At 32.9% G+C, this 26,724-nt stretch overlaps 2 protein-coding genes across 2 annotated transcripts; both read right to left on the bottom strand.

Moving 5' to 3' along the window:
* Positions 1 to 6,555: 6,555 nt before the first annotated feature.
* Positions 6,556 to 14,177, bottom strand: LOC133187698 (putative ankyrin repeat protein RF_0381). Its single transcript, XM_061323101.1, has 3 exons — positions 14,144 to 14,177; positions 13,574 to 13,597; positions 6,556 to 8,310 (listed from the first exon to the last, which is right to left on the bottom strand). The coding sequence occupies exon 3, from the start codon at positions 8,052 to 8,054 to the stop codon at positions 6,951 to 6,953; it is 1,104 nt and encodes a 367-aa protein (XP_061179085.1). The 5' UTR covers positions 8,055 to 8,310; positions 13,574 to 13,597; positions 14,144 to 14,177; the 3' UTR covers positions 6,556 to 6,950.
* Positions 14,178 to 17,226: 3,049 nt separating this feature from the next.
* On the bottom strand, positions 17,227 to 22,993 carry LOC133187976 (uncharacterized). Its single transcript, XM_061323367.1, has 7 exons — positions 22,940 to 22,993; positions 21,548 to 21,737; positions 21,195 to 21,302; positions 20,860 to 20,923; positions 19,857 to 20,017; positions 18,837 to 18,863; positions 17,227 to 17,291 (listed from the first exon to the last, which is right to left on the bottom strand). The coding sequence occupies exons 1-7, from the start codon at positions 22,991 to 22,993 to the stop codon at positions 17,227 to 17,229; spliced, it is 669 nt and encodes a 222-aa protein (XP_061179351.1).
* Between the last annotated feature and the right edge of the window lie 3,731 nt (positions 22,994 to 26,724).

A 26,724-nucleotide genomic window follows, 5' to 3' on the forward strand; every position in this document is an offset into this window, starting at 1 on the left:
AATGCAACCTTTTATCCTTGCTATATATTTGACCAGGATTAATGCATTTCCTAGAGCACCGTCCCTTGATGTCTTCTGTCGACTGTAGAACCATTAATATATCCTTATCTTATAATTCAGCAACATGGTAAAGCTTGTTTAATTTTGACTTATTTATTGATATTTTCTCAATTTTATATGATACACACATTATTGAAGTGCTGATCTACATTAGTTATGAGAAGGAATGTTGTCCAGACACTTGCACTGCTGAGGCATGCATAGCCCAAAGTACTGTCCCTTGATATCTTTTGTAATTTAGAAACTCATTTGTAATGCCATATTTAGTTACTCATCACCTCTGTTTTGCCTAGACTCAATATCCAGTATTTTTAGCACTACTGGTCAGAGACCAGAAGAGCTTATGCGATAGTAAGGTGTCCGGCGTCCGTCCATCTGTCTGTAATGAAATATATGGAGATAACGAACAGTATTCAAGCTCAAAAGTCCATTATACAATACAAAATAGGAGCAGAGCAAACACGGACCTCCAAACATCAGAGGTGGGATCAGGTGCCATGGAGGAGTGAGCAGCCCCTGCCGACCGGTCACACCCGCCGTGTGCTCCTTGTCATGATCGGGAAATAACGGAAAAATCCGTAGACAATTCAGTGTGTAAATAATGGCCTAACAATTAGTATGAAAAACGTCAGTCAGCATTTGACTCAATGATAAATTGTATTTGCTGACAAGGTCATTGTATCGACCAAAGAACTTACGAAATGATGACTTTAAACGAGACAGCTGATATTCTTGTTTCATCAACTTATTTGTCAATAATTTACCTCGTTTTAGAAATTGTACATACGTAGAGCATGCTCTTGCGTATCGAATCAACTGAGAGATATATACCCCGTATGCAGGTGATGAAGGTATATTGCTGTATAAGTAAGGGAAGTTGACGATTGAAAAGTTAAAGTCATCACGTTTATCATAAAGCTTGGTTGTTAGATTACCATTAACGTCTTTTTCAAGTAAAATATCCAAATATGAAACAGATGTGTCAGACTCTGTGGTATCTTTTATCTCAAGTTCACCAGGATATATCGTATCGACATAAGAATGAAAATAGCCATTGTTGATTGACAATACGTAAACAATTTTTCAAAAATACTACTCCTCCTACAGTTTTGGTCTGATTTCAATATAATTTAGCACACAAGTAGACTACACTAAGATACATAATTCTTTATATCGGTTTTTGATTTCGATGAATGGTGTTGGCATGGTTTCTAAAAATAGAAATTTCTGTGAAATACATTCAAAATGCTACTGCTCCTACAGTTTTGGTCTGATTTCATTATAACTTGACACACAAGTAGACTACACTAAGATAAGCACTATTTACTCACTGAATCGTCTACGGATTTTCCGTTTTCCCCGATCATGACAAGGAGCACACGGCGGGTTTGACCGGTCGGCAGGGGCTGCTCACACCTCTGATGCTTTTTTTGAGGTCCGTATTTGCTCTGCTCCCGATTTATATTGTTTAAATGGACTTGGAGCTTGAACACTGTTCATTATCTCCATATTGCATTGTAATTTAATATGAATCTTAACATTGGATGAACAATTGGGAATTTTCAAATAAACTTTACAGATTGAGAGAAAAAGAAAGCGAAAGCTTTAGAAATGATTGATTGATTGTATGCTGTTTAACGTCCCATTCGAGAATTTTTCACTCATATAGAGACAACACGTATGCCGGTGAAGAGCTTCGAATTAAGACCTATACTCGGCACTCAGTGCCATTGAGCAGTGAGGGTTCTTTATCATGCCAACGCCTACCGTGACACGGGACTTCGGTTTTTAAGGTCTCATCCGAAAGACCCAGGACTTTCACTTCTAGTGCCAGGCGCTTGGGAAGGAACAGTCACTACCTATGTTTACGTCTTAGGTTTGACGCGGCGCGGCGAACAAGAATCGAACCCGGGCCTCCCGATCACGAAGCGAGCGCCCTACCACTAGGCTACCGTGACCGGTAGTTTTAGAAATGATTCATTAATTTAATATTTTAATAAAAAACATAGTTTTGTTTTATTTATTTCAAGAATTTTATTATTATAAAGAAGTGTTTTATAACAGTGGGACGGACAACTTCGGAATGGACATTTTTCCGAATTTGTGCACCCTTTTCCTTTTAAGCCATCATCTTGCGATTTTTTAAATGGTGGGGGTTTTACACTTAAATTGATTCATGAAATAAAAACTTCAACATTTTCTCCTAGTTTTTGAGATATTAAGTGGCAAAGATAAAAATCCCATGGGGAAACATGTACTTAAAATAACCCCTTGAAGAACCCCATAAAAACCCCATGGGGTTTAAAATTTTCCCCATGGGGAAAATAAAACCATTTGACCTTTTGTGGGGGTTTTTAAAACCCATATATGACTAATGTCTAAACTTTACATGTGTTTTTCCCCCACATTTTTGTTGCATAGGGTAAAAAAGAAAAAAAAAATGTAAAGTTCCTCTTCCTTTGGATCAAAAACTAAAGATTTTGATCCCTACTATCTGTTATAAATTGTAACACATGTAATATCTTTGTTTTGAGATATTATAAGGGAATACAAATACTGTTTATAAATTAATTCATAAATTATGTCCCACCCCTGGATCCCCCACTCATAAGAATAAACCCTTGGGCCCACCACTAACACAATTCTTTGAATCTATATTATATAGATAGATTCTATATATGACTCATTCATATAAAGAATAAATTTCCTTATCTCCCAAGCAGAAGAGTTACATTGCTATGTTTTGATATTTCTTTCATATCTCAGTTTTTTTTTTTTTTAAATTGATAAATTATTTAACACTCCCATTGGATCCCTATATAACTCATTCATGTTAAGCTTAAAGTTAAATAATTAAATATCATTTTCTTGAAATTAAAACTTATATTATCAGATAAAGCTACGTTCCTCTCCCTTTCAATCAACAGTCTGAACTTTAGACATAAAAAATGTTTCCCAAATGTTAGGACAAATGTTAATAGTTTAAAGTCTAAAATTAAAAGATTGTACAGCTAAAGCTAAATATTGTATAATGAATCTCATTCCCTGTGGATAATCAAATACATGTGACTTTATTTAAATCATGTATGCACCTTCATCTCATTGCCAGCTTATTCTTACCTGTCTTGTATTCAACCAATATGATATTTTTATACCCCCATACTGAGAATTTGAGAGTTAACATATATTGGTTTACATGAACAGTTCTTGGGACTTCAGAGGGGTCTTACTTTTTCAAACAGTTAAAATTTTAAAATTATATAGATATTGTTTTACTAAATTTTATTCATTCAAAATATGTAAAAAGAAATGATAAACTGACAATACGTCAAGTATTTTGATTTTGTTTTTGTCTTGGATTTAATGTTTTTATATGTAGAGGTAATTTTTGTATTACCTGTTTGTATTTTTATATAAATTAAAATGTAGTTATTCGCCAAATGTATGTTATACCGGTTAATGATTTTTAGATGTCTTTTGTTGTAGATCTTTAGCATCATAATGATATATTAGTAAAAAGCTTTAATACATTCAGCATTTCCCCTGATTATTTATTTATTTGTTTATTTTGAATTTAATGTCTGGTAAGTCTGTAAAATCAAATTCTACACAACCTGCTTTTTTCGTTGTTTTATGATCATAAAAAAAATGTTTAGAAAAAAACTTCCATGTAGCCAAAGATTGAGAAAATAACCTCTCAAAATGGGATATGTAAATATGAATTATGGTAGCATTTTTGTATGGTTTGTAAATTTGTATATATAATTAATTTATTTATATAAATGTAAAAAGACTTCCTGGCGAGAGTTGAGTACTTAGTATTAAGGTCGTTTAATGCAATCGCAAATCAAACGCATTTAATTGATTTCCGAAAAACACAGGGGGTAGGTCTTTTTGACCCTTTCCCCCAATTGCCGCGAGTATAAAAGAGGGGCGCACGTGGTAAATTCCTCCTCTTACTCAATAGCTACTCCAGCGTCTGCGCTTGTAATAATTGTTGAATTACTTAAAGCCTCCTTGAACGGTTACATCAAACAACCTTAACCATGCCACCCATAAGATCAAAGAAATCCCAGTCCAGTGCCAATTCTACCAGGGCAAGTAATAGGAACAGAGGAGCCAGACAGCAGAAGGGCAGAGGGGGAGAAGAAATTTAGCTGTTGTCCGCCAAGCCCAGACTGACACCATGACAGATTCCCAGGTCAGGGAGGAAGCCATTTCAGCCTCCATGGGAATGGCCGAGGAGCCTGAACATGAGCTGCTCGTTAATAAGGGTAGGCAGTTAGATTTCACTAGTTATTGGCCTGCCCCGGAGGAAGCTGCCGTGACATCGGCAGATAATTTCGGGGCGATACCAAACATAGAGGTTTGCGCTGGGGACGATATAGATGCCCAGGTGCCACTTTCCTTAAAACAAAAAATTTGGGCTGGGAATTATATCAATTTAGCCCTGTTGACAAGGGGCAGTGCAGAACTGCAGCAGTTTGCTGCTGGGAGTAATTTTGTATTGAATGAAAAGGGTGAGCTTGAGGCTAAGCCTTAAACGAAAAAATTACAACCATCGATAGATGGACAGATGCATTTCTTTTATTTTTGCATATTTACATTCAAAGACATCCAGGGAGGGCAGCCGAATTGGTGCAGTATATGTTTGTTATTCGCGATGCGGCGCGAGGAAATTTCCTGGCATGGGCTGGAGAAATTATGACGAGCAATTTAGAGTGCGTCAAGCAATTTCTTACCGAAAATGGTCAAAATCGAATTTGGATATATCAATTTAAGTGTGTGGCACCCAATGATTATTAAATGCTTGTTCTGACATTTGTCATTGAAACAATTATTAAATCTGCGGCCTTTTATCTTCCAAAAACATGTTTTGTTATTTTCTCGGAAAAATATTCTATTAAATGCTTGAGGAATTCATTTAAATGCATTGTTTAACGAATCAGGTTGAAATCATGGGAAGAAGACATGTTGACAGTTAGATTTAGAGCAATGCCTTTTAAGACAATATTTAGCATTTTTACTTGAAGCAAATAACTTGGAGTATATTTGATAGTCATAATTTTTAGTTTTTTTTTTAAGGAAATATTTTATATCTACAAGAATTTTACTCTAAAGTCAGTTATATCAAAGGGTTGAAAATTTAACAATTTATGAATTTTAAGAATTTGGTAAGCGGAAACTTTGATGGTTTAAAGTTCTTTATAGTGTTTTTTTAAAAGGATTAGAAAATTGACAAGTGGAAACTTTGATCATTATTAATCATGGGTGAAAGTTTTCACATTGTTTAAGTTTCCACATTTACAGTAATCTAACGCTAAAAAATATCTTAATATCTTATAAATGATAATAAAGAAAAGAGTATATGTATTACGTGTACATGTAAATAATAGACTGGATTATTCAATATTTTGTCACGAATATGTGACATAAACATACCTTACATTATTCGAAAAAATGACATTAAGTACATAATATACCATAAAACAGAATTTAGATATTTATTTTTTACTTAATCAGCCAGAAAACTGTCATTTCAATCTCAAGAAACTATTTTAGGTTTTAAAATGTCACTCACAGAAAAATAGTGATAATTACAGCAAGAGAGAGCATGATCTCAGTAATTTACCTTCAATATCAATGTGCTGCTGTTTTTGATATTAGTATGGAAGGCTATAAAATGTGCTTTCTAAGCTCTGTAGAGGTTATAATTTATAAAGATTTTAGGGCAGTAAATTACTTATGTCAAACTCACAATACACAAATAGTAAAAAAAAGTATTATATGTGTCAAATTGAAAAATTGATGATTGAATGAATGGTTATAAATGAATTACTAAAAGATTAATTTTTTGAAGTGGTAGTGAGCTCAGAGAATCCAGGTCCCCAGGAATCCAGAATCCAGGTTTTACAAAAAAAAAAAAAAAAAAAAAAAAAAAAAAAAAAAAAAAAAAAAAAAAAAAAAAACTGATGACCAAGACAAAAACTTGAGATGATTTTAAAATGTTGCAGAATTTTAAAATGATTTTTGTTATAAACTGCTTGCATAAAAATATCTTTCTAAATTCTTTTTAGAAAGATGAAACCATTTTCAAACTAAAGTAATATAGAAATGTATTCGCAGAATTACATTTTGGTTGTAGTTCTTGTTTACTTTTTTATTTTTACTTTATTCGTTGTTATACAAGGAATATTGGTAATGTGTCAGATGATTCTAATTTTGGTTAATGTGAAGAATGACTGAATTAGGAATTTGGTTGAATATATACCTGATTATGAGTAAATGTGTCTTACAAAATGTTTTATGAATCTATTTATATTGTTTGTTTCTTTTCTTTCTTTTCTTTTTTTTTTTTTTTTTTGAATTTCGAATATTAAAAAAAAATTGTCACATAACACATTTATATATATATATATATATATATATATATATATATATATATATATATATATATATATATATATATATATATATATATAAACACTAGCGAGTTTTATGAAAAAAAAAGATTATTTGTGATCCAAATAACTTAGCCTTGTACATGAATCAGGAAACACTTATAGAGGGCGAGTAGTCGAATTATTTTACGTTTCATTATTTGACATCAGCAAGCGCAATACACTTCTTATATTTATAAGATTTGTGAGTGACAATTAATATCCCTGACTGTTGGTTTTACAAAAGCATTAAAATTGATTTACCTTACAAACAAACAATTTATAAGAAAATAAAATGAATATATAGTGATGACAGAAGTATAATCTTTAGACTTGTAGTAGTTCTTAATGTGTTAAAGAAGCAATTCTTTGGCTGGCTGCATATATTTCTGCTCTTACTATATAAGAAAGTCACAGTGTCCCTTAAAATGAAAGATAAAAAAGCATGTCTTATATATACGCCTTTTTTTCTAAAGCTTTGTTGATTGTCTGGATGACTTCATCATCACAAGAATTCTTTGCTGCCGTTTTTAGACTTGATGTCTCCACATCCAAAAGTTCTCTATAATTTGTAAGTAAATGTGTAATTAATCTCTTATTTTTGTGTTCACATGCTACTGCTAGCACAGAATATTTCTCTGCTGTTACTGCCTTGAAATCAATTCCTTTTTCGAAAAGGAGGTCAAATAATTTTTCCTCACTTCCGTCTTGTTTTATTTCAACTGCCACATAATGAGCGGCATTCCATCCTCCGTAACCAAATCCTTGCATACCTCGATCATTGGTCGTCACGTTTATCTCATCTATTGTAAATCTACTGCATAAGTATTCACAGATATCGAGGTGTTTGTGAATACAAGAAATATGCAATGCAGTTTTGCCGTCATGAGTTTCCATGCAAAGACTCTGTGGCGAGGATTCTGGGACTAATGTCTTATCTATTAATTTGAGAACATTTAAATTCCCTCCTTTTGAAGCAAAATGCAACGAATTCCAACCATTTTTGTCCACATCAAATATAATTTTCTTGTAATTTTGAGTTATTAGATTACAAACATCATACTGTCCATATTCGCAACAGATATGCAAAACAGATTTCTGACTTCTTGTTTTCGATAATACTATATCCTCATTTTCCTTTAACAGTTCGAAAACATATATGTTTCCAACCCTAGCTGCATAGTGAGCAATGTTCCAATCATTTCTGTCCTTCTCATTATGCATGAACGAATCTTCTTGTATCAATTTTTCACACATTTTATCATTTTTCATCACACAAGCAATGTCTACAATGCGTAAATCATTTTTTGTTTGTTTTATTTTGATACCTTTATCTATTAAATATTGCAGAATGTTAACGTCTCCACTGATCGCGGCAAAATGAGTTGCATTCCACATTTGTTTTGTTTCTGCATTTAATAATTTATCGGAAAGACCTTTCTGGGATAGTAAGAAAGTACAAATTTCAAATCTACCTCTCTTACAGGCAAGATGTAAAATATTGTGCCCCAAGTAGGTTTCATCACAGAAATCAAATCTTCTGTCAGAAGCCATCAGTTTTTCTAAAATTCGTTTGGAACCTCCTTCGGCTGCATAATGCAGAAGAGTGTAACCATACTTATCACGGATTTGCAAGATATCTAATCTTTCTGGTTCTTCTTTAAATTTTGTTATTCTAGTTGCCAGCAAGTATTCAAAGCTTTTATATACCCCATTTAAACAATGACGTCTCAACAGACTCCATAAATCGATGTCTTCAAACTTATGGCCACAAACTTATGGCCACTTTCCAATTCATCAAGAATATTACCTGAAAAGATATATAAAGAAAACATTTCATAACTAAATTTAATCCACCTTCTGCATTATCGTTTTCCTTACTAGGTCTATTGAAAATTTAATGTCATCATTTTCCTTGAATTAATATTTTTTTAGATGTATCGATTCATCAAGTTAATCATGACACATTTTTACGCCCCCGTCGAAGATTGGGGGTGTTAAAGGTTTTGCTTAGTCCCTTCGTCTGTCTGTCTGTCTGTCTGTCTGTTTGTCTATTTGTCCCCAAGAACTTAAACCTTGTCCACTTTTGATTGGTTGAAGCTAGGGCTTTCACATTTCGATTGTATTTCCTGTGATGAGACCATTCTTTGGGTACCAATATATCTGACCTATTGATCTTGACCTTTGAGTTTTACCTATTTTTGAAGAATTTTACAAAACTTTAAACTTGGCTATAACTTTTTAATGGTTGATGCTTGGCTTTCATACTTCACATGTGTATTTCACGTGATAAAACCTTACCTCGGGTAGAAATACTTTTGACCTTGACCTTGGAGGCTTGATATACTCATGAAAATCTTTAATCTTGGTCTAAAGTTTTGAAAGGCTAGAACTAGGGTTTTCATATTTCCCATGTGTAGGATCCTTGTGGCAATATTTTCCCTCGGATACTAAGAATTTTGACCTTTGAGTTTGACCTACTTTCGGAAAAACTTTAACATAGGTCATAATATTTAAACGCTTTGTGCTAGGGCTTTCATATTTCACAGGTGTTTTCCTTGTGATATAACCTTCCTTTGAATACCACCATTCCTGATCTCTTGACCTTGGCCTTTGAGCTTGACTTACATTTAAGAAACTTTTAATCCTCGCCATGCAAAAGGTGCCTTATGGAGGCTTCAGTGTTTCACCGTAATACATCTTATTGTTAGTTTTTGTTGTTGTTCATTACGTTGTTGAATGCAAGTATCTATAAAAACAATACGCGTTTCTTCATTTTTTTTTTTGGTCCCCCGCTTTTGCAAAAGGGTGGGGAGATTAAATCTCATTCAATCTGTCAGTCTATCCGTCTGTCAGTCTGTCACAAAAACTTTAACCTAGGTGATAACTTTTGAATGAGAAAAGATAGGGCTTTCATATATCACAAGTACATTACCTGTAACAAGACCTTTCCAAATATACTATGACTTTTGACCCTTGACCTTCAAGTTTGATATACCAATCAAAAATTCTAAAATTACTTTAACCTTGGTCATACCTTTTAAATGAAAAGAGATAGGGCTTTCATATTTCACATGTATATTACCTGTGACATGAACTTTTCAAAAATACTATAATTTCTGATCCCGACCTACTTTTGAAAATTTTAATATTGGTTATAACTTTTGAAGGAGAGAGGATAGGACATTCTTATTTTGCATATGCATTACACATGTACTTGTGACAAGCCTTTTCCGAACATGCTATGATTTTGAACCTGTGACCTTGGCCTTGAAGTTTAACATAATTTTTCAAAAAGTTTAACATTTATGGTAAATTTTGATTGAACAAAGAAGGGCTTAAAATTTGACAAGTGCATTACCTGTGACAAGAAATTTCCAAAAGTGCTATGATATTTGACCCAATGACCTTTTAGTTTGACCTAATTTTAAAAATTTTTACCTTTGCTGTTAACTTTTGAAGGAGAGAAGATAGGGCGTTCATAATTGACACGTGCAGTGCCTGTGACAAATATACTATGATTTTTAACCCCATAACCTTGACTTTGGAAGTTTTACCTTATTTTCAGAAAGTGACACGTGCATTACCTGTGAAGATTTTCCAAATGTACTATGATTTTTAACTCCATGACCATGACCCAATTTTCAAAAAGTTTTACATTGCTGACAACTTCTGAATAAGAGAAGATGGGACTTTTGTTTTGAAATGTGTATTAGCTGTTTGAAGGGCTTTCCAAGTGCTTTTTGACATCGTGACCTCAACCTTAAAGTTTAATCTACAGTCTTTTTCAATTTTCTTTTATACTGGTAGTAACTTTTGATTGAAAGAAGATAGGGTTTTCATATTTTACATGTACATTACCTATATCAACACGTTTCAGAAAGATGTATTATTTTTACTCATGACCTTGACCTAGAAATTTGTCCTACTTATCAGAAAAGTTTTAAGTTTGCCCATAACGTTTGCTCCAGAAGAGACAACGCTTTCATATTTTTTTCACATTTGCATTACTTATTTCTTGTGAAAACACATTCCGGATTGTGATATAATATTTGGCCTCATGACCTTGATCTCGAAGTTTGATGCAGTTTGAGAAACTTTAATATTTGCCATAAACTTTATTGATTCAATAATATATATCTTTTTGTATAATGGCCATAAAAGACAGGACACACAAACAAGACAGTTACAATATGCCATAAATAATTGCATCCCGACCACTAAGACACCGAAAACGTGGGACCGCAATTCTTTGAGTTTGCTTATTACTCCCAAATATAGTGATTGGAATTCCGGTCTGGTCCATCGCATTTTTATCCTTTCCTGTTACAATAGGAATCTAGACTTAACGAATTATAAAGAACCTAAATAATTCCCTCATTTTGCAACAAAGAAATTTATATATTGAATAAAATTTCTGTTTTTACAGACGTGTTAATTTTACAGTGAAAACTCAGCACTTTTACCTAATGCAACATAAAGGTTTACTGTGACAGGTACGCAAAAAGAACAATTCCTCATAGTACATGTATATTAGAAAATGAAATAATTCGAGACTTTCAACTGTATAATTAGTATTAAACTGCATCAAAATTTTCATTGCATTTATTTTTTTTAGTTACTGATTGCAATGCACTTAACCACATGACGACGTCATGGTATTTAAAATTGACGCATTTTATGTGCAGTCAGTGGCGGATCGTGATTCTTTTTCACTGTGAAAAATGCATTTTTTTAAATTAAACAAAATGAGGATATAGCCTATGCCCTTTGCCATAATCCAATTTGTTTCTGACCTCCATGCATTGCACATTATATTATGTATTTATTGCGTGATTGTCAAATCAGGTGACCAAGCTGCACTATATAGTTGGGTTATTTCGATTAATATTTGATTCACGTGGTAATATAATATAGCTTTTCAAAATTGAATTCGGTTTAATAAGATATCTATATTCTGTTGATTTCTTCATAATACGCCTATCTTACCAGTGCTGCGAATAATAAATTTGCTGGAAAAACCCTCTGTCCCTTCACGAAGAGTGATAAAGAAAATACCCACCATCAATGGCAAGAGCGAGTTACATGTAACCTTCTTGACACTAACTTAAAATGCCAAAGTTTCTAAAAATTGTTGTTAAAATCCATGTTTAAAATTTTCAATCTCACAATGGCTTATCTTTGACTTCTTACAACTGCTCTGCAATGACGTCAAAGCTTACGCATCTGCCCTAGTCCTAAAAATACAGCCATGATACATGTAGGCGATAAGGACAAAAGGAAAATAAAAAACAGAAATTTTAATGTTATGTTGATGAATATGAAATTTATTGAACTCGAGAGACAGGAATTATTTTTTTTTATTTTTTCACTGAAAATAGTTCAAAAAATCCTGTTCCAACTACAAATCATATCCACAATTTAATTTTTTTTATCTCAAGTATAGCTAAAAAAGTCAAACAATTTGTTTGGATGTTCGGTTACGTGAAAATATTAACTGCAATTTATATCTATACTTATAAATTAATAAATTTTGCAAATAAACTCCGAAAGGGGTGCACCAGAGTTCTTACTTACTCCTCTAACGATACACTAGATACAAGATGATGTCCGTAAACTATATTTACATTTCACTCGCATAGTAAGTATCGTACATTAAATTAAAAGTCTACTTTTATTTTCTATAAACAGCCATGAAATAGCAAAAACAAGAGTACGATGGCGTTTCCGGTTGGCGGATCTAAGTTACTGGCAACTTTTAATGAAACTGACAACAAGCAATCGTTTATTTATTTCATAAAACGTCATTACTGAATTATTCAATCAAAACTTGATTTAGATGACATAAAAGAAATAAGTTGTGATAACCAATTAAGAAGGGAAATGTGCAAATTATTTTTGTCATTCACCGATCTTAATATTGACGGAAGCTTCTAGAACATCATATAGCATCGAGCCAGATGTTAAAAAGAAAAACGAGACGATTATAGCTGCAGGAACATAAAAAAGCTTATGTGTGAATGGTCATTGAAATAATGGTAAATCATTGATAACACTATAAGTTGTGAATATATTTATATATCGAAAGACTATTACAAATATATACATGTATGTAGTAGGTTTTTCTAATAAATTTATCGGTAAAATTTGTATATATTCCTTACTGAGAGCATCGTGGCAACGAACCAGAAGTACAATTTGTACTTCGTAATAAACTTGCTTACTTGTAAAGAGAAGGTTAATGAATAAGGTGTTGTTCAAAAACAATTACAGATGTAAAATTTTGTGCTTTAATTTTTGCTAAACAATCTTTTGTATCAAATACTCGGCCAATTCATAGGGCGTTAAAAGTTAATTTTCCAAAGGTACTTAAGTCTTGGTTTATAAATATGTACATGTATGTACCTTATTGATATGTAAAAAAACGTAAAGTACATTATTTACATATCAGTAAGATACAAACATATTTATAAACCAAGACCCAAGTACCTATGAATTTTTAACCCCCCCTCCCCCAAATCAATTTATCAGTAAAATATGCATATTCACTGCTTTTATCCTTGAATAAGAGCATCTGAAGTACAATATCTATAACATAATATAACAGATTTCACAATAAACGTCAATCAATGAAAAATTTTGTTAATTTTTAAGTTTTTACAAGGGGGAGGGGTGGGGGTGGAGACGTACATCTACTTCATGCGAGATTTTGAACAAAGTATTTCTTCCTGCTATAAGCCTGTAGGCTGTCAGTAGAAACTACAAAATATTTTCTGTCGGTAGTAGACTAAGTATAGATTCAATTCCCCGCGCTTGCGCGGGATTTTATCTAGTTAAATATAAATATGCCAGGCCCGTAGCAATATATTCAACAGTGGTGGTGGGAGGACTTCCACAAAAAAAAAATTCAAATCATGGAAATTGCCAATATGCTCAATCTTACAGCAATAAAAAGTAGGGGTAGGGACAACAAGCATCTAAAGGATTTACTACAGCAAGTACTATATCCCCCCCCCCCCCCCCCCGCGTTCTACGGGCCTGTAAATATGCTGTATTGTAGATTTAATACTCACGTGTAATAGAACCATCCCGTTCACCTGAAAACAATCCAAAACTATGATTTAAATGTATTTCATACTTTAAAAACAATTATTTTAAAGTCATTTTACTTATATATATATATATATATATATATATATATAAAGTAACAACAAGTAAAGCAGATACTTTCCCATGAAAGAAGTTTTAAAGAATTAGCCGTACAACCTGATGCATGTCAAAAATGTTTTTAAAAACTTTCTTTGGTTTACACCTATTGGAGAAGCTTGACAATCTTCTTCACTTGCATTAAAAACCATAGAACGTCCTTATTCTTACCACTAGCTAGATACGAAAGATATGAACTTCGTTCAGGATCATGAAACAGTTTAAATTAGACATCAATTAAAGTTCAGTATCTGTAAAATACTTATTAACTGGGAAGTGAAACTCAAAGGCAATCTTTAAAGGCATTAAAATTTTTATTTTGAATTGCTTGACTTTATTCTACATACATTTCAGGAAATGTACAGAATTTGACTTAAGTCTAAATAGTTGCATACGATCCCAGTGTTAGATATCTGTAGAAAAATTATAATACATACATTGAAGCTCCGTCCTTTCCGGCTCACCTAAAACAAATTGATTTATATATATCGAACATAGTAGAGATTTTAAAAAAAGATGAAAATAACGAACAGTAATCGGTCAAAAAAATCTTAAAAACAATACAAATTTAAGAACAGGACATAAAACATTGACTTCTGGAAATTCCAGAGGTTATAATCAGATGCTTAGGGGGAGTAAACATCCTGTCGACCAGTCACACAGCATATTTGATTCATTCATTCATTCGCAGCACTGTTAAAGCTGCATAAGGGGAGTAACAGGAAATGTTTGCTGTGAAATCACACAAACATACACACACAAAAACACACACAACACACATAATTTCCTCACAATGTCAGAAAATGAAATTATTTACACGACCAGCTTTTCAAAATGGCGCCGAGTAAACATCGGTATCTTGAATGAGATAAAAACAACCAATAGATAGTTTTCAATAGTCCCAAATTATCAAGAGTTATTTCCCGTTGGCCGCCATATTGGTGATCAACATGTTCATATTCCTTCATTATTCAACCAACTTTAACTTTTTATACTGGCCATTGTGGGGTAGGAAACATTGTTTTTCTGAAAAATATACATTAATTTCGTTGAAGTCTCCTTCATTTCATAATTTTTATTCCATAAAAATTTCCCTCCAAATATTTCTCAAATTTGGTAAGACAAAGAGGAAAAATTACCAGGTTGACCACCAAGATGGCGAGCAAGGGAAATAACTCCGAGAGAAAATTTATCGTGTGAAAACTATCTATAAAGGCACGATTTTTGTGTATGATCAGTTCACTGCAAAGAAAAGAACCTGTATAATTAAGGTATAACTTACGAAAAGAAACAGTATTTCCAATTTATTTTTCAACAGACACCATCAAATTAGGATTACGACTCATGGGTATCCGAGGATAAACATAGACGAATAAATCACTGATTGCAATCCACTTGTCGACATGACGTCATCATGAAAAAAATGACGCATTTTATGTGCAGTGTGAGACGGCGAAAAATTTTATTATAAAACGGAATATTATTTACAGATGTTAGATAGATCATTAATACCAATGTGAAACCTTTGTTTAAAGCCATTATTCAATGATTATCGGGAGGATGTATTGAATTAATTTTATTGTGTGCTTTTGTATATAGAGTTGGCATGTTTTACATAGAGGTGTATCATTAAATCGCCTTTTCGTGAGGTCATACACTCAATCTTGACTATTCTTTTGAATAAAAAAAGAGAAAATATTCCTTAACCTGAAAAGTGCTACTTCTCTACACTGTACACAACTATAACTCACGTAAAAATATAAACTAGACTTTTTGATATCATAGACAGGGGCGAAGCTAGGGGGTGTTTAATGTGGAAGCAAATCAAGGCTGGGGGTTTGGGAGCCGCCTTAAGGCCCCCAATGGGACCAGGGAGAAGCCCTGGTGGAGCCCCGGGGGCGAAGCTCCCGGAAGTTGGCGAGTTTTTAGCATTTCTGACACTTAATTTTCAGTACTAGCATCCAGAAAAGATAGTTAAATTAAAAAAATCCTAGTTTCAACGTTTAAAATGCTTATTTCCTCATCATGAAACTAACGATAAAGAAGAAAGTATTGCCTGATTTAGGATGGGTTTTAATTCTTTGTTTGATTATTTCTTTTTTGTGAAAATGATGTGGAAGCATTTGCGTACTTGCGTACGCCTTGCTACGCGCCTGATAGACAACTGCTTCTTCAATAAAAATTGAACTCGGAAATTTTCGTATCTTGTGATTAGTCAACAACAAAATTACTTAAAAATCAATCTGATTCTACACAAAAGCACTCTGGAGTTAATATTAAAAAGATGCTGGAATTCCTTACCGACAACGTCTTATGTAGTCTTCAGGGACTAGATCTTCCAACAAACTGCCGATGGACTCTAATTCTGCTTCTTTATTGGCCTACTTCGTTGTTTTAATATTCATACGAGGCAGAATTTATTCAAAACTACACGACTTCTACATGAGAAGAAGAGGAAAACACTTGTTGTGGCCTTCAACTCGAACGTCAGATGTATCGACGACGTTTTATCAATTAACAGTAGGTACTTCCATTCATATGTCGACTCGATATGTCCCAGTGAACTTGAAATAAAGTCAACAGAGTTTGACACATCTGTTTCATATTTGGATGTTTTTTTTACTATAGACGATAAGGGCCAAATAACAACTTAATTGTATGACAAACAATAATTGTATGACAAACAAGATGATTTCGGCTTTTCCATCATCAACTTTCCTTATTTATGTAGTAATATTCCGCTTTCATCTGTTTATTGTATTTACGTCTCCAAACTTATACTCATGCTATCGATTTTTAAACTGAGGAAGGCTTTTAACAGATAAGTTGATGTTATGAGGATTTATACAACCTCATTTAAAGCCAGCGTTTCGTAAGCCTTGTTAACAAATATAATCTACCATTGGGTCGTATTTTGACTGATGTGTTTCAGACCAATTCTTAGGCCTTTGTTTTCGTATATACTAAATTTGACTTACGGAATGTTCTCTCTACCTGATCAATACATAGGGAGCCGTCACGTAGCTCAGTCGGTAGAGCGCTCGCTCCGTGATCGGAAGGCCGTGAGTTCGAATCTCGGCCGCGACTGACCTAATTCGATATAAAATAGGTAGCAACTGTTCCTTCACCAAGCGCTCGGCACTTTGAATTGAAAGCTAGTTGCTGGTCTTTCGGATGAGACCTTAAAAACTGAAGCCGCGTAACACGGCAGGCATTGGCACTATAAAGATCCCTCACTGCTCAATTTCTAAATTTGAAGCCCTTCACCGGTATATGATGACGTCTCTATATGAGTGAAAAATTCTAGAAGGGGATTTAAAACTACATACAATGTATCAATTAATCAATCAATAAATAGGGCTAACGGTGGGTGTGACAGGTCAACAGGGGATGCTTAATCCTCCTAGGCACCTGATTCCACATCTGGAATTTCCGGAGGTCCCTGTTTCATGCCCTGTTCACAGATCAGTATTGTTTGTAGATTTTTTTCAAAGAGCACAGATATATTTTATAGCAATTGTCATAGGAAATACTTGCTTTGGTTTTCTTCTATTGGAGAAACTTGGAAATCTTCTGTAATAAAATCTAGAAAATATAATACATATTGATTTTTTTTCTCTAAAAACATTTTGATGGGGAAAAAAAAACGTCATCATTTCCTTTAGCTAGATGTGACCTTAATACTTGTTATACTTGTAGAACTTGAGTTACTTTTTAATTCATTCCTTATATTTAATTTTCTAAGTGAAGTGAAGACATTTTCTTCTCAAAACAGATTTAAAATGTACAAAATTTAAATATGAAGTAAAGCGACTGACACATTTTTGACGCTTCATAATTTAATATAGGCAGCACAGACTTTATTCAATAAACATGTTTAGAGAATAAAACACACTAAAATCCATATCTTATCTCATAACAGTCCGAGTGGCCTCACATCAGTCCTCGGGCTGTACATAATTCTATTTATCGTATATTCAAATTATTTATATGTTAATTCACATGCATTAAGTCATTTAAGAATATCTCGTGCATGCATACGTCATATTTTTTTAATATCTAGAAGAGCCGATTTCATGTCATTATAAAACACATTAAGACCACAAATTTTAGTAGATGAATTGTTTAACATATACAGTTGTATATTTTTAAATCGTGTAAATTAAATTTGTTTGCGTTTGATATGCCATTTTTTTGCCTACCGGTCTAATACGTGACAAACATTTTTAGACAAATGTTCCCCCTTGTAAAAATTCCCTTTGGGAAGATACGTTATGCAGCAAAACTTTCTTTGCATTTTCTGCACTGAATTAAGCAAATCTTCCCTCTAGCAGAAATGCCATTTTGCAAATACGGGAAATATCAACTATGACATCATACAAACTAAAACTTCTTAAGAAATACCACAAAATAATTATTTGCGATTTTAAACTGTATGAGAGCATTAACCTACATCAAAACTTACTATAAAATACTTTTTATCGTTAGTTTAATCCCACGTTGCAAGGTGCAAATAAGTCACTGAACCTTTCGGTTTGATGTCATTCAGTAAAACGTGTTTGTATGCAGTGACAGATGGATCAAGTAGCCTACTATTTTCACAACGAATAATGTATTTTATAATTAAATGACATATTATTTGCAGATATTTAAGAGGTCCTTAACTTGGATGTGATGTCTTGTTTTATGATTTTATTCATATATTTTCAGTATATATTACCTAGTTAACTATTATTGCCGTGCATTTGTATGCAGGTGCATTGGAGGGAAATGTAAGGGTTCTAATATATTTTTTTTCATTTTGTAAAACAAAAGTGCAAATAAAAAAAGACAAATTACAATTAAAAAAATGAAACGACTTGCCTCGGTTCACATCTAATGAAGAGGGTTGGGAATCTCCTTCATTTGAATGAACAAAAATGTAATAGATTAATACAAAAGTTTTCTTATTTAAAAGTAATTGATAAACTTTTAAGACTTGTTTTCTCCCTCCAAATAATAAATAATTCTCGATAAAAATGAATTTAAAAACCATTTGATGGGCAAGAAAACGTCATCATTAGAACTTCCAGTAGAGGAATATGAGATAAGGTCAGATACCTGTATTTGCAGAAAAATTATAATACATACTTAGATTCTCCGTTTCTTCCAGCTCACCTAAAACAAATGTTTATTTTAAACTTTTGATACATCCAGTACGACAAAAAAAAAACAAAAAACAAAAAACAAATGTCTATTGTTGTGAGGTGTGTTGTAATTGAAATATGTTTGTATTGTTTCATCGTGTATATTAAGTAACGTAAAGAAACTTCTGGAACATTCCAGAGTGATCAACATGTATGGTCATTTTTCTGGAACATTCTTGAATTTCGTGTATGCCCAGAATGTTCCAGTAACATCTTGTATTTACAATTTCTACAATTTTCTAGATTTGTGTTAATGTATAAACACTGTCAATTGTATGCATGGGTAAGACTGTCGTTCAAGAAGACTGGCGTTCGGAGTACAAAGAGACTTGGATAGGATACTCTCACTGGGACATTGTGTGTACATTGTGTGTAGTAACAGACACTCTGTTGTACGTATGTTTGGATTCTTGCTGTAATTTTGTAAGTTACTTCTTAAATTTTATATATTACTGTAAATAAATTATTGTTAAGTTTAAACTGTGTGATTTATTTTTGCTGGCATTTCGGGTTATTCTGACCCATAACACTATTTTGAACTTTTAATACATCCAGTATGACAAAATGTTTGAATTTACCTGAACAGCTGAAATATATAAGAAATGATTTTGATTAAAAGCCTTGAAACCTTTTTTGAAAGAAAAAAAAACTTAATGAGTAGTAAATGACACTAACTGAATAAAAAAACCCAAACAATTCAGTAAAATGATGTCATTATCACGCTTTCTACACAATAGGTTTTTATCTCTATAAATATGTAATATATTAGGATCTGCAGTTATTCGTATATCGCCATTTATGTCTCCCTGTAGGCGTCTTGCATAAGTGAGAGGTTCTCGAAGGGAGGTAAAACAACAATTAATCAATCAACCATTTCGGCTTTTTTATTCTGTTTACCCTACTATTTCAGGAATAGCTTTATAGGCATATTTGGGCTAGAGTCGCGTACAAGATCTTTACTAACCATTATGCTCCCGTTGATTTATCTTTGATACTTTTCTTCTGAATATGAAGATGAGAACAATAACGACAACAAAACAGATTAACACTGGAAGTGCTATTAGATATACAGGAATCCCTTCCGTGGTCTGTTTGATTGTCCGGGATCCTTGCAATTTATTGAACCTGCATAGAGTTAATATAAAACTTTAAAAACAAAAATTGTCTCCATAAAACATCTATGGAAACATCTTAAAGTAATTCATAAACGTATTACACTTTGCAATCCTAATCCATAATGCATGTATGAACCACTTTGTGGCTGTGCGTGTTTTTAAATTTTACCTTATTCCTTAATCTTTTCAAAAAGCGATTCGATCCAAAGACTAAAATATTAAATAAATTTTAAATAAAAACCTTGTTTGAAGAATAACTTGTATTATTCAACGACCCCCCCCCCCCCCCCCAGCATCTTTGGAATTCTGCGTACGATTAATTTTTAATCCAAGGCAGGCTACTAACAAATTCTATGATTATGATCTTTATTGCAAATACAATCTATATCTTTCGGCCGTATTCTGGCTGTCATGTTTCATACCAATTGTTAAACTATTGTTTGTATAGTAGTATTAACTACGGTTTTTTGATCAATAATGTCTCATGGCAGATGTGACTGGTCGAAAAGGGATTCTTACTCCTCCTAGACATCGGATCCCACGTCCGGTGTTTCCAGGGGTCCGTGATTTTGTTTTTAAACTTACTGTTCGCTATCTTCATCATTTCATTTTAGCTCCTCCGTCTCCAATCCACTGATTTTTTAGATTTTTTTTTTATTTCAAGTTTAAAAAACATTGATAATTTTCTTGACCATAGGAACCGGGGGAGAGGCACGGGGAACGTGCCCCAATAATTCTGCTTATTTGTAATAATATATTATAAGAAAAAAACCCAACTAAATTATCGATAAAACGTCTGATGACATTACTTTACTTTTGATTTATTGAATTCATTTGATGGAAAGATCTTACCTCTCTTTCAGACATTCCTTGTCAGATGTAAAACAGCCGATCGCTAAACTCATGCAGTTTGGATCTAAAAAATAATTTAATTCTATATATGACTGAAAGTATACATTTGATATTTTCCCAATGATTATTTGCTCCTCAAAATTAAAAAAAAAATCAATTTAAGCAATGCAAAGGAGTATTAGGAACAAGAAAAAGCGACAATTCAAATGTTTCACACCCATTCTAGCAACATGATTTACAATTGAACTTTAACTTTCAAATAGTGACATCAACTGTTGATTTTTATTTTAGTCTACTAGTTTAACTTTATTTTGTACTCTTATTTTCATGCTTACATGTATATAACTCATTGCTATAATACGGTTTTTCTGGACATCCATTGGTGAAGTTCTGACATTTAACATGATTTAGGATCCCATCAGCCGCAAGCTCAACACAATTTCCTGTAAGAAATTCCAAAAAACATTTTTTTAAACAATGGGTTTGTAAAAAATGAATTGTAAACGTTTTGCTATAAAGTTCTTCAAATATAGTTATCGGTTTTAACAGTATCTAAAAATAAGTTTAGCAATAAATATACAAAAGAGCAAAACACACTGTCATAGAAATTTTATGTACTATTTCTAATTAATTCACTGGTAGAAAAAAGTCAAATTTATCAAAGGAGAACTGTACATGTATGTAGTACCCGTGTGAATAAGAATGCGTTTCTTGGTGTAACAAAATTCAATAAGTGTCGAATGATATTTGTCAGGAGCGCAGTGATATCCATGTGTTTTGTTGCACTGACGCCTTTCAGCGGCCACTTCCCATTCCGATTGGTTCATCGGACATTCTTCCACTCGGTACACACCGAAGGAATAACTGTATTCTGGGAGCTTTACGAAATATAAGAAATAATTGTCCAGTAATCTATCTAATTCTTGTTTCACTACTGCATTGTGTAAGACAGAAGGATACATGGTTTTCATATTGCACTTCAATAGCTTAACGCCAAATTTTTTACATCCATCTGATATACTTTTTATCCATTCAGACAAAGTGTCAAGGTCTTCTTTTTCTTAATTGGCCCATCGTCTGGCGTAATCTTCCACAAAATTCATAACATTTATGAAATTATGACGCAAGTTTAAGATCGGGTTTCCCAAAATTTTGGCCTTATTATAATAAGTGATTTAAGGTACTCATTATTAGCCCCTACCGCAGGAACCGAAGAGGACTATAGGTTTCCTCTGCATCTGTCAGTCCGTCTGTCCCTCGATCTGTCTGTCTGTCATTCTGTCCCACTTGGTTTTCCGTACTTTTTTTTCTAAACGCTTGCAGATATTGAGCTGATTTTTGGTATGTAAATGTATCTTGATGAGTTACAGATTAAGTTTGCATTTCGTTCCGCTTCAATGATTTTAACAAAATTACGACCTTTTCAACTTTAAGGGGTTTCCGCAATTTTTTTGCTGGTGACGTGTCCAGCAGGACTATAATTGTAGGGTTAAGAAGATTATGAACACTTTGGAACACGCATATATCAGATATTCGATGTCTAGGCACAGTAGAATTTTTTGTAATTAAAAAGTTTGGAAGCAATTGTCGATGTGTATAAGAAATACAAGGTGTGGACTTCAACTTGAAAAATATGGTGGAATACAAGACTGGACCCTTTTTTGATTAAGAATATTACTTATCTTAAGTGCGTCAATTTCTTTGTTGGCATATTGAAGATTAAGGAACAAACGGATTGTTTGAACAGTAGTTTATTTCGTGAAACGTGGCATTGTAAAGAGGCTATGATTTGCAATATCTATAATCACAGATCCGAGCCTGTATTCTGGTGTCGAAGAATCCAAATATGGACTTTCCTTGACTTTTACAAATAGACTATTTAAAACATTCAAAAGGACAGAGTAAAGTTTGGTGCAAATGTGATGAAGGCCTTACTGATAATTTACATAAGGTAGTAGTGAATCAAAGGAGACATCGTGTATATAATACGATGTCCTTGACTACGCTTACGTAGTGTACTGTTAAAAAGTCCCATGTAAATAGAACCAAAAATAAAGTTGATTTTTTTATTATTACGTACCTTTTCATTATCCAACATCATCGACGATGACAATGCTGCTTTTGGTGATATCATTCTCAAAGATATACACACATATACAAATGTACATCTTAACAGAATACAATTCAACATATTTAACAAATCGAAAGCTTCATCAAAATCGGTCAACTGGCATACGTCAGTGGTACCAATGGATTCTTATGGATAAAGTGTCTAAATGAAAAATGCAGTATAATACAAAAAGCACTCAGTATATAGATTAATTTGGTTGTAACATTTCAAAACGAATTTAGAATAAAGACAATATCATTATTATTACTTGTAACTATATTGATATTATATTAGTATTACGATCAATGTTGCTTCTCAAATTATATACAGCTGGATTCTTTTTAACATGAACACTTGGAGATATCAGTGAACAAATCCAAATAAAGTTAGTGGATTTTTTTACTTTACAAATTTCCTTATTTGTGAAATTATAATAACAAACAACGAAAAAACTGTAAATTCCGTTGTAAAGACTTGTTTGCTTTGGGTTATTTTGCTAAATTTGTAAATTATCATCAACAAAATGTTGTTGCACACATTTTGCAATTTTCAGAATCGCAAGATGCCTATTGACAGAAAATAAGCTCAATAAATAACACTCTATAGTCTCCTCCATCTCCAAAATTAAAATGCATAATCAGAATACTGTTCTTGGCACTACATTCGGGTAACTAGTTCTTATAAGGCACTAAATCAGTACGTAAATTTTATCGTTTTGTCGAAACTGTGTCCGGTGTGGTCATCCGAGGTCTTCTGAAAATGAATATTTATAATTTTTTTTAATTAACTGTATGTGAAATGCAATGTATCAATTTGCATTACATTATCAAAAATATGCAAATCAATGACCATATTACTTAGATATGAAAGTCTGCCTTCTTTTCATCATTTAAATGGAATTTTAATAGGCAATAAAACACAACCTTAAAGAATATCTCAACACTTTTATGATTTGTTCGCCAACAATAACTAATATACCCAGTAATACGAAACATATAGCTGGGATTGTTGATCACAGTGGTATCAATCTTTTTTAACATGGTGTACTGCTTGATGTATGGAATTACAATGGGCACTAATTGTGCTCCTTTAAAACTGACCTGTTTTTATATTCCTATGAAGCAGAATTTATTTAAAAACTTCTACAAGAAAACACTTGCTGTGGCCTTCAACTCGACATTTAGATATATGGACGATGTATTATCAATTAACAATAATTACCTTCATTCATATGTCAATTTGATATATCCCAGTGAACTTGAAATAAAAGACGCCACAGAGTCTGTCGCATCTATTTTATATTTGGATGTTTTACTGACTAAAGAGGATAAGGGCCAACTAACAACTACATTGTATGACAAACAAGATGACTTCAACTTTTCCAGTGTCAACTTTCCTTATTTATGTAGTAATATTTCTCTATCACCTTCATATGATGTTTACGTCTCCCAACTTATTCGGTACTCAAAATCATGCTCCAAGTACGATCAAAACCGAGGCAGGCTACTGACAGATAAGTTGATGTTACAAGGATTTCAACATCCTCGTTTTAAGTCGGCATTTTGTAAATTCTATGGTCGTAAGCAAAAATATCCCATCGTTTGGTCGTATTTTGGCTGACTTGTTTCATATCAATGGTTAGGCCTATGTTTGACTACGGAATGTTCCCTCTACCTGATCAATATATAGGGATCACGGCGGGTTTGTCCGGTCAACAGGGGGTGCATAGGTACCTGATCCCACCTCTGGAATTTCAAGGGGTTCGTGGTTCATGCCTTCCTCACAGAAATATATTGTTTATAGATTTTTTGACATCGATCATTGTTTGTTATATTCAACCTTTTTATCCCAATAATTTTTCGACTAATTGGTTCAAAAGTCACCATCCAACAAACATCTTCAATCATTTGTTTTGTCGCATTTTGTCAGATAATACATGGACATTTTCCATTTTACATTCCTTTTTAAAGGAAAAGAGTTTTTAAAGGAAAAGTTGTTAAAATGAATCGGTCTTTATTTGAAATTTGTTAGGTAAGGATTTTAAATTGAAATAGCCATGCAAATTCTCAAGAATCATAAGTCTTGTTTTGTTTCAACATGCAAAAATAAAACATATTACCTTCTTCAAATGACAGGTGAAGCCTTTGATTCTGATTATAATATATTCATACGTTGGAATTGCTCCTATTTCCTAATCATTCACAAATGGAAGAGGAATTAAGAGAAACTTGAATTCACTCTAAAGGTTCATACATCAACAAATCCGTTTTGAATAAAAGAAGGAAAGAAATTTTATGCAACTTTTTAAGAAAAAAATATTTCCGTTTAAGTCCTAAAGTACAAGTTATTATCAACCCTGACAACTTTAATATAAAGTAATTTTTATAACTTCCCCGTTTAATGTACAAAGGTACACAGTCACTGGATCAATAAGCATTTCATTTTTATGTGTTTTAAATGTTATGTCATCATTAATGCCAAGTTAAGTGCAATAAAATCTATTTATCACGTATCAAGTTTTATTCTTAATTTAGAGCCTAAGTATTTATAGAATATTGTCCTTTGCTCTGCAACAAAAATATTAACTGGAAATGTTGTTTTAGTGCATGAAAAGGGTATGTTTTCCAGGTCATGACAAATTGTCTTATAATGATACACATGCAAAACATCACAAACCTTTTAAATCGAAGAAAGGTTCTTATGCGATCGGGTGTTCTCGCCAATTTGATAATATTTTCACTCTTAATTATCTTTCGGTCTTAATGGACTACTTTAAAGCGTACCAGAGATACTAAAATAGGGCACTTTGTTAGTTCTGTTTACCCCTACACCTACTGCAATTTTAGACTCTTTCAATGAAATTCAGTACAAAAGTAGATTTCATGTCCTTTCTTGGTAAATATATATAATTTCTTCAAAATCGAAAGTAGAATAGGTTCATGTAATGTTTGTCCGTTAAAACGTTTCAACATAATACGTTTTGTTACTTTATTCAACAATATCTATTAATAAATTGTAATGAAACTGGTGTGTTAAATTATAACGCTTAAAAAGTACTCTTAGGATCCTACCTGATCATTCAAATCATTCAGTGTACGTTGAATACGATAAAGAATGTACACCATACAAAAACACATATTGATCAGGGACGTTTATGTAACATGTTAAAACACGAGAAGATAAAGGTATACATTTTTTGTATGGATTTAAATAGGACACTATAGATAAAATTATCTGCATCATATCTCAATGCATTTAAACTTCATTGGTTAGACGGGACAATTAAGCGATGGTTAGTGTGGACGATCACAAAATAACTCAAATAAAATCTGGTAAAATCCATCCTTTCCAGCTCTTACCCCAAATAAAACATGGAAGAGGGAAGAGGCAGAACTTCCATAAATTATACATGAAAAGAAAGATCGAACAGAGAGGATATGGTGATGAAAGAAATTTTGAAAGTACGAGAGAAAACATTACATGCTTATGAAGGACCTTAGAAATAGCTACAGGTCTACGAGTTCTACTGACGCATGAAAGGAGGGTAATCTAATGTTAATTATGATTGAACTGCCTCAATTTACAGTATGTGAGTATCCACCTTAGAGCTGAAAGATGTAGTGTAAAATGGAGGTGTGGAGCAGATAAAATAAATTAATGGTTTGGTCCGAAGAGCTTCGAGACTTGCCCGATTGAAGTGAATCAACTTTTTTGCACGCTGCGCATGCTCAACCGTGTAAATCATGTTGCTCAGT

This window comes from Saccostrea echinata, unplaced genomic scaffold (genome assembly GCF_033153115.1).
Source record: "Saccostrea echinata isolate AGI-Se365-2 ecotype Australia unplaced genomic scaffold, CSIRO_AGI_Sech_v1 ptg000015l, whole genome shotgun sequence".
Lineage (NCBI taxonomy): Eukaryota > Metazoa > Mollusca > Bivalvia > Ostreida > Ostreidae > Saccostrea > Saccostrea echinata.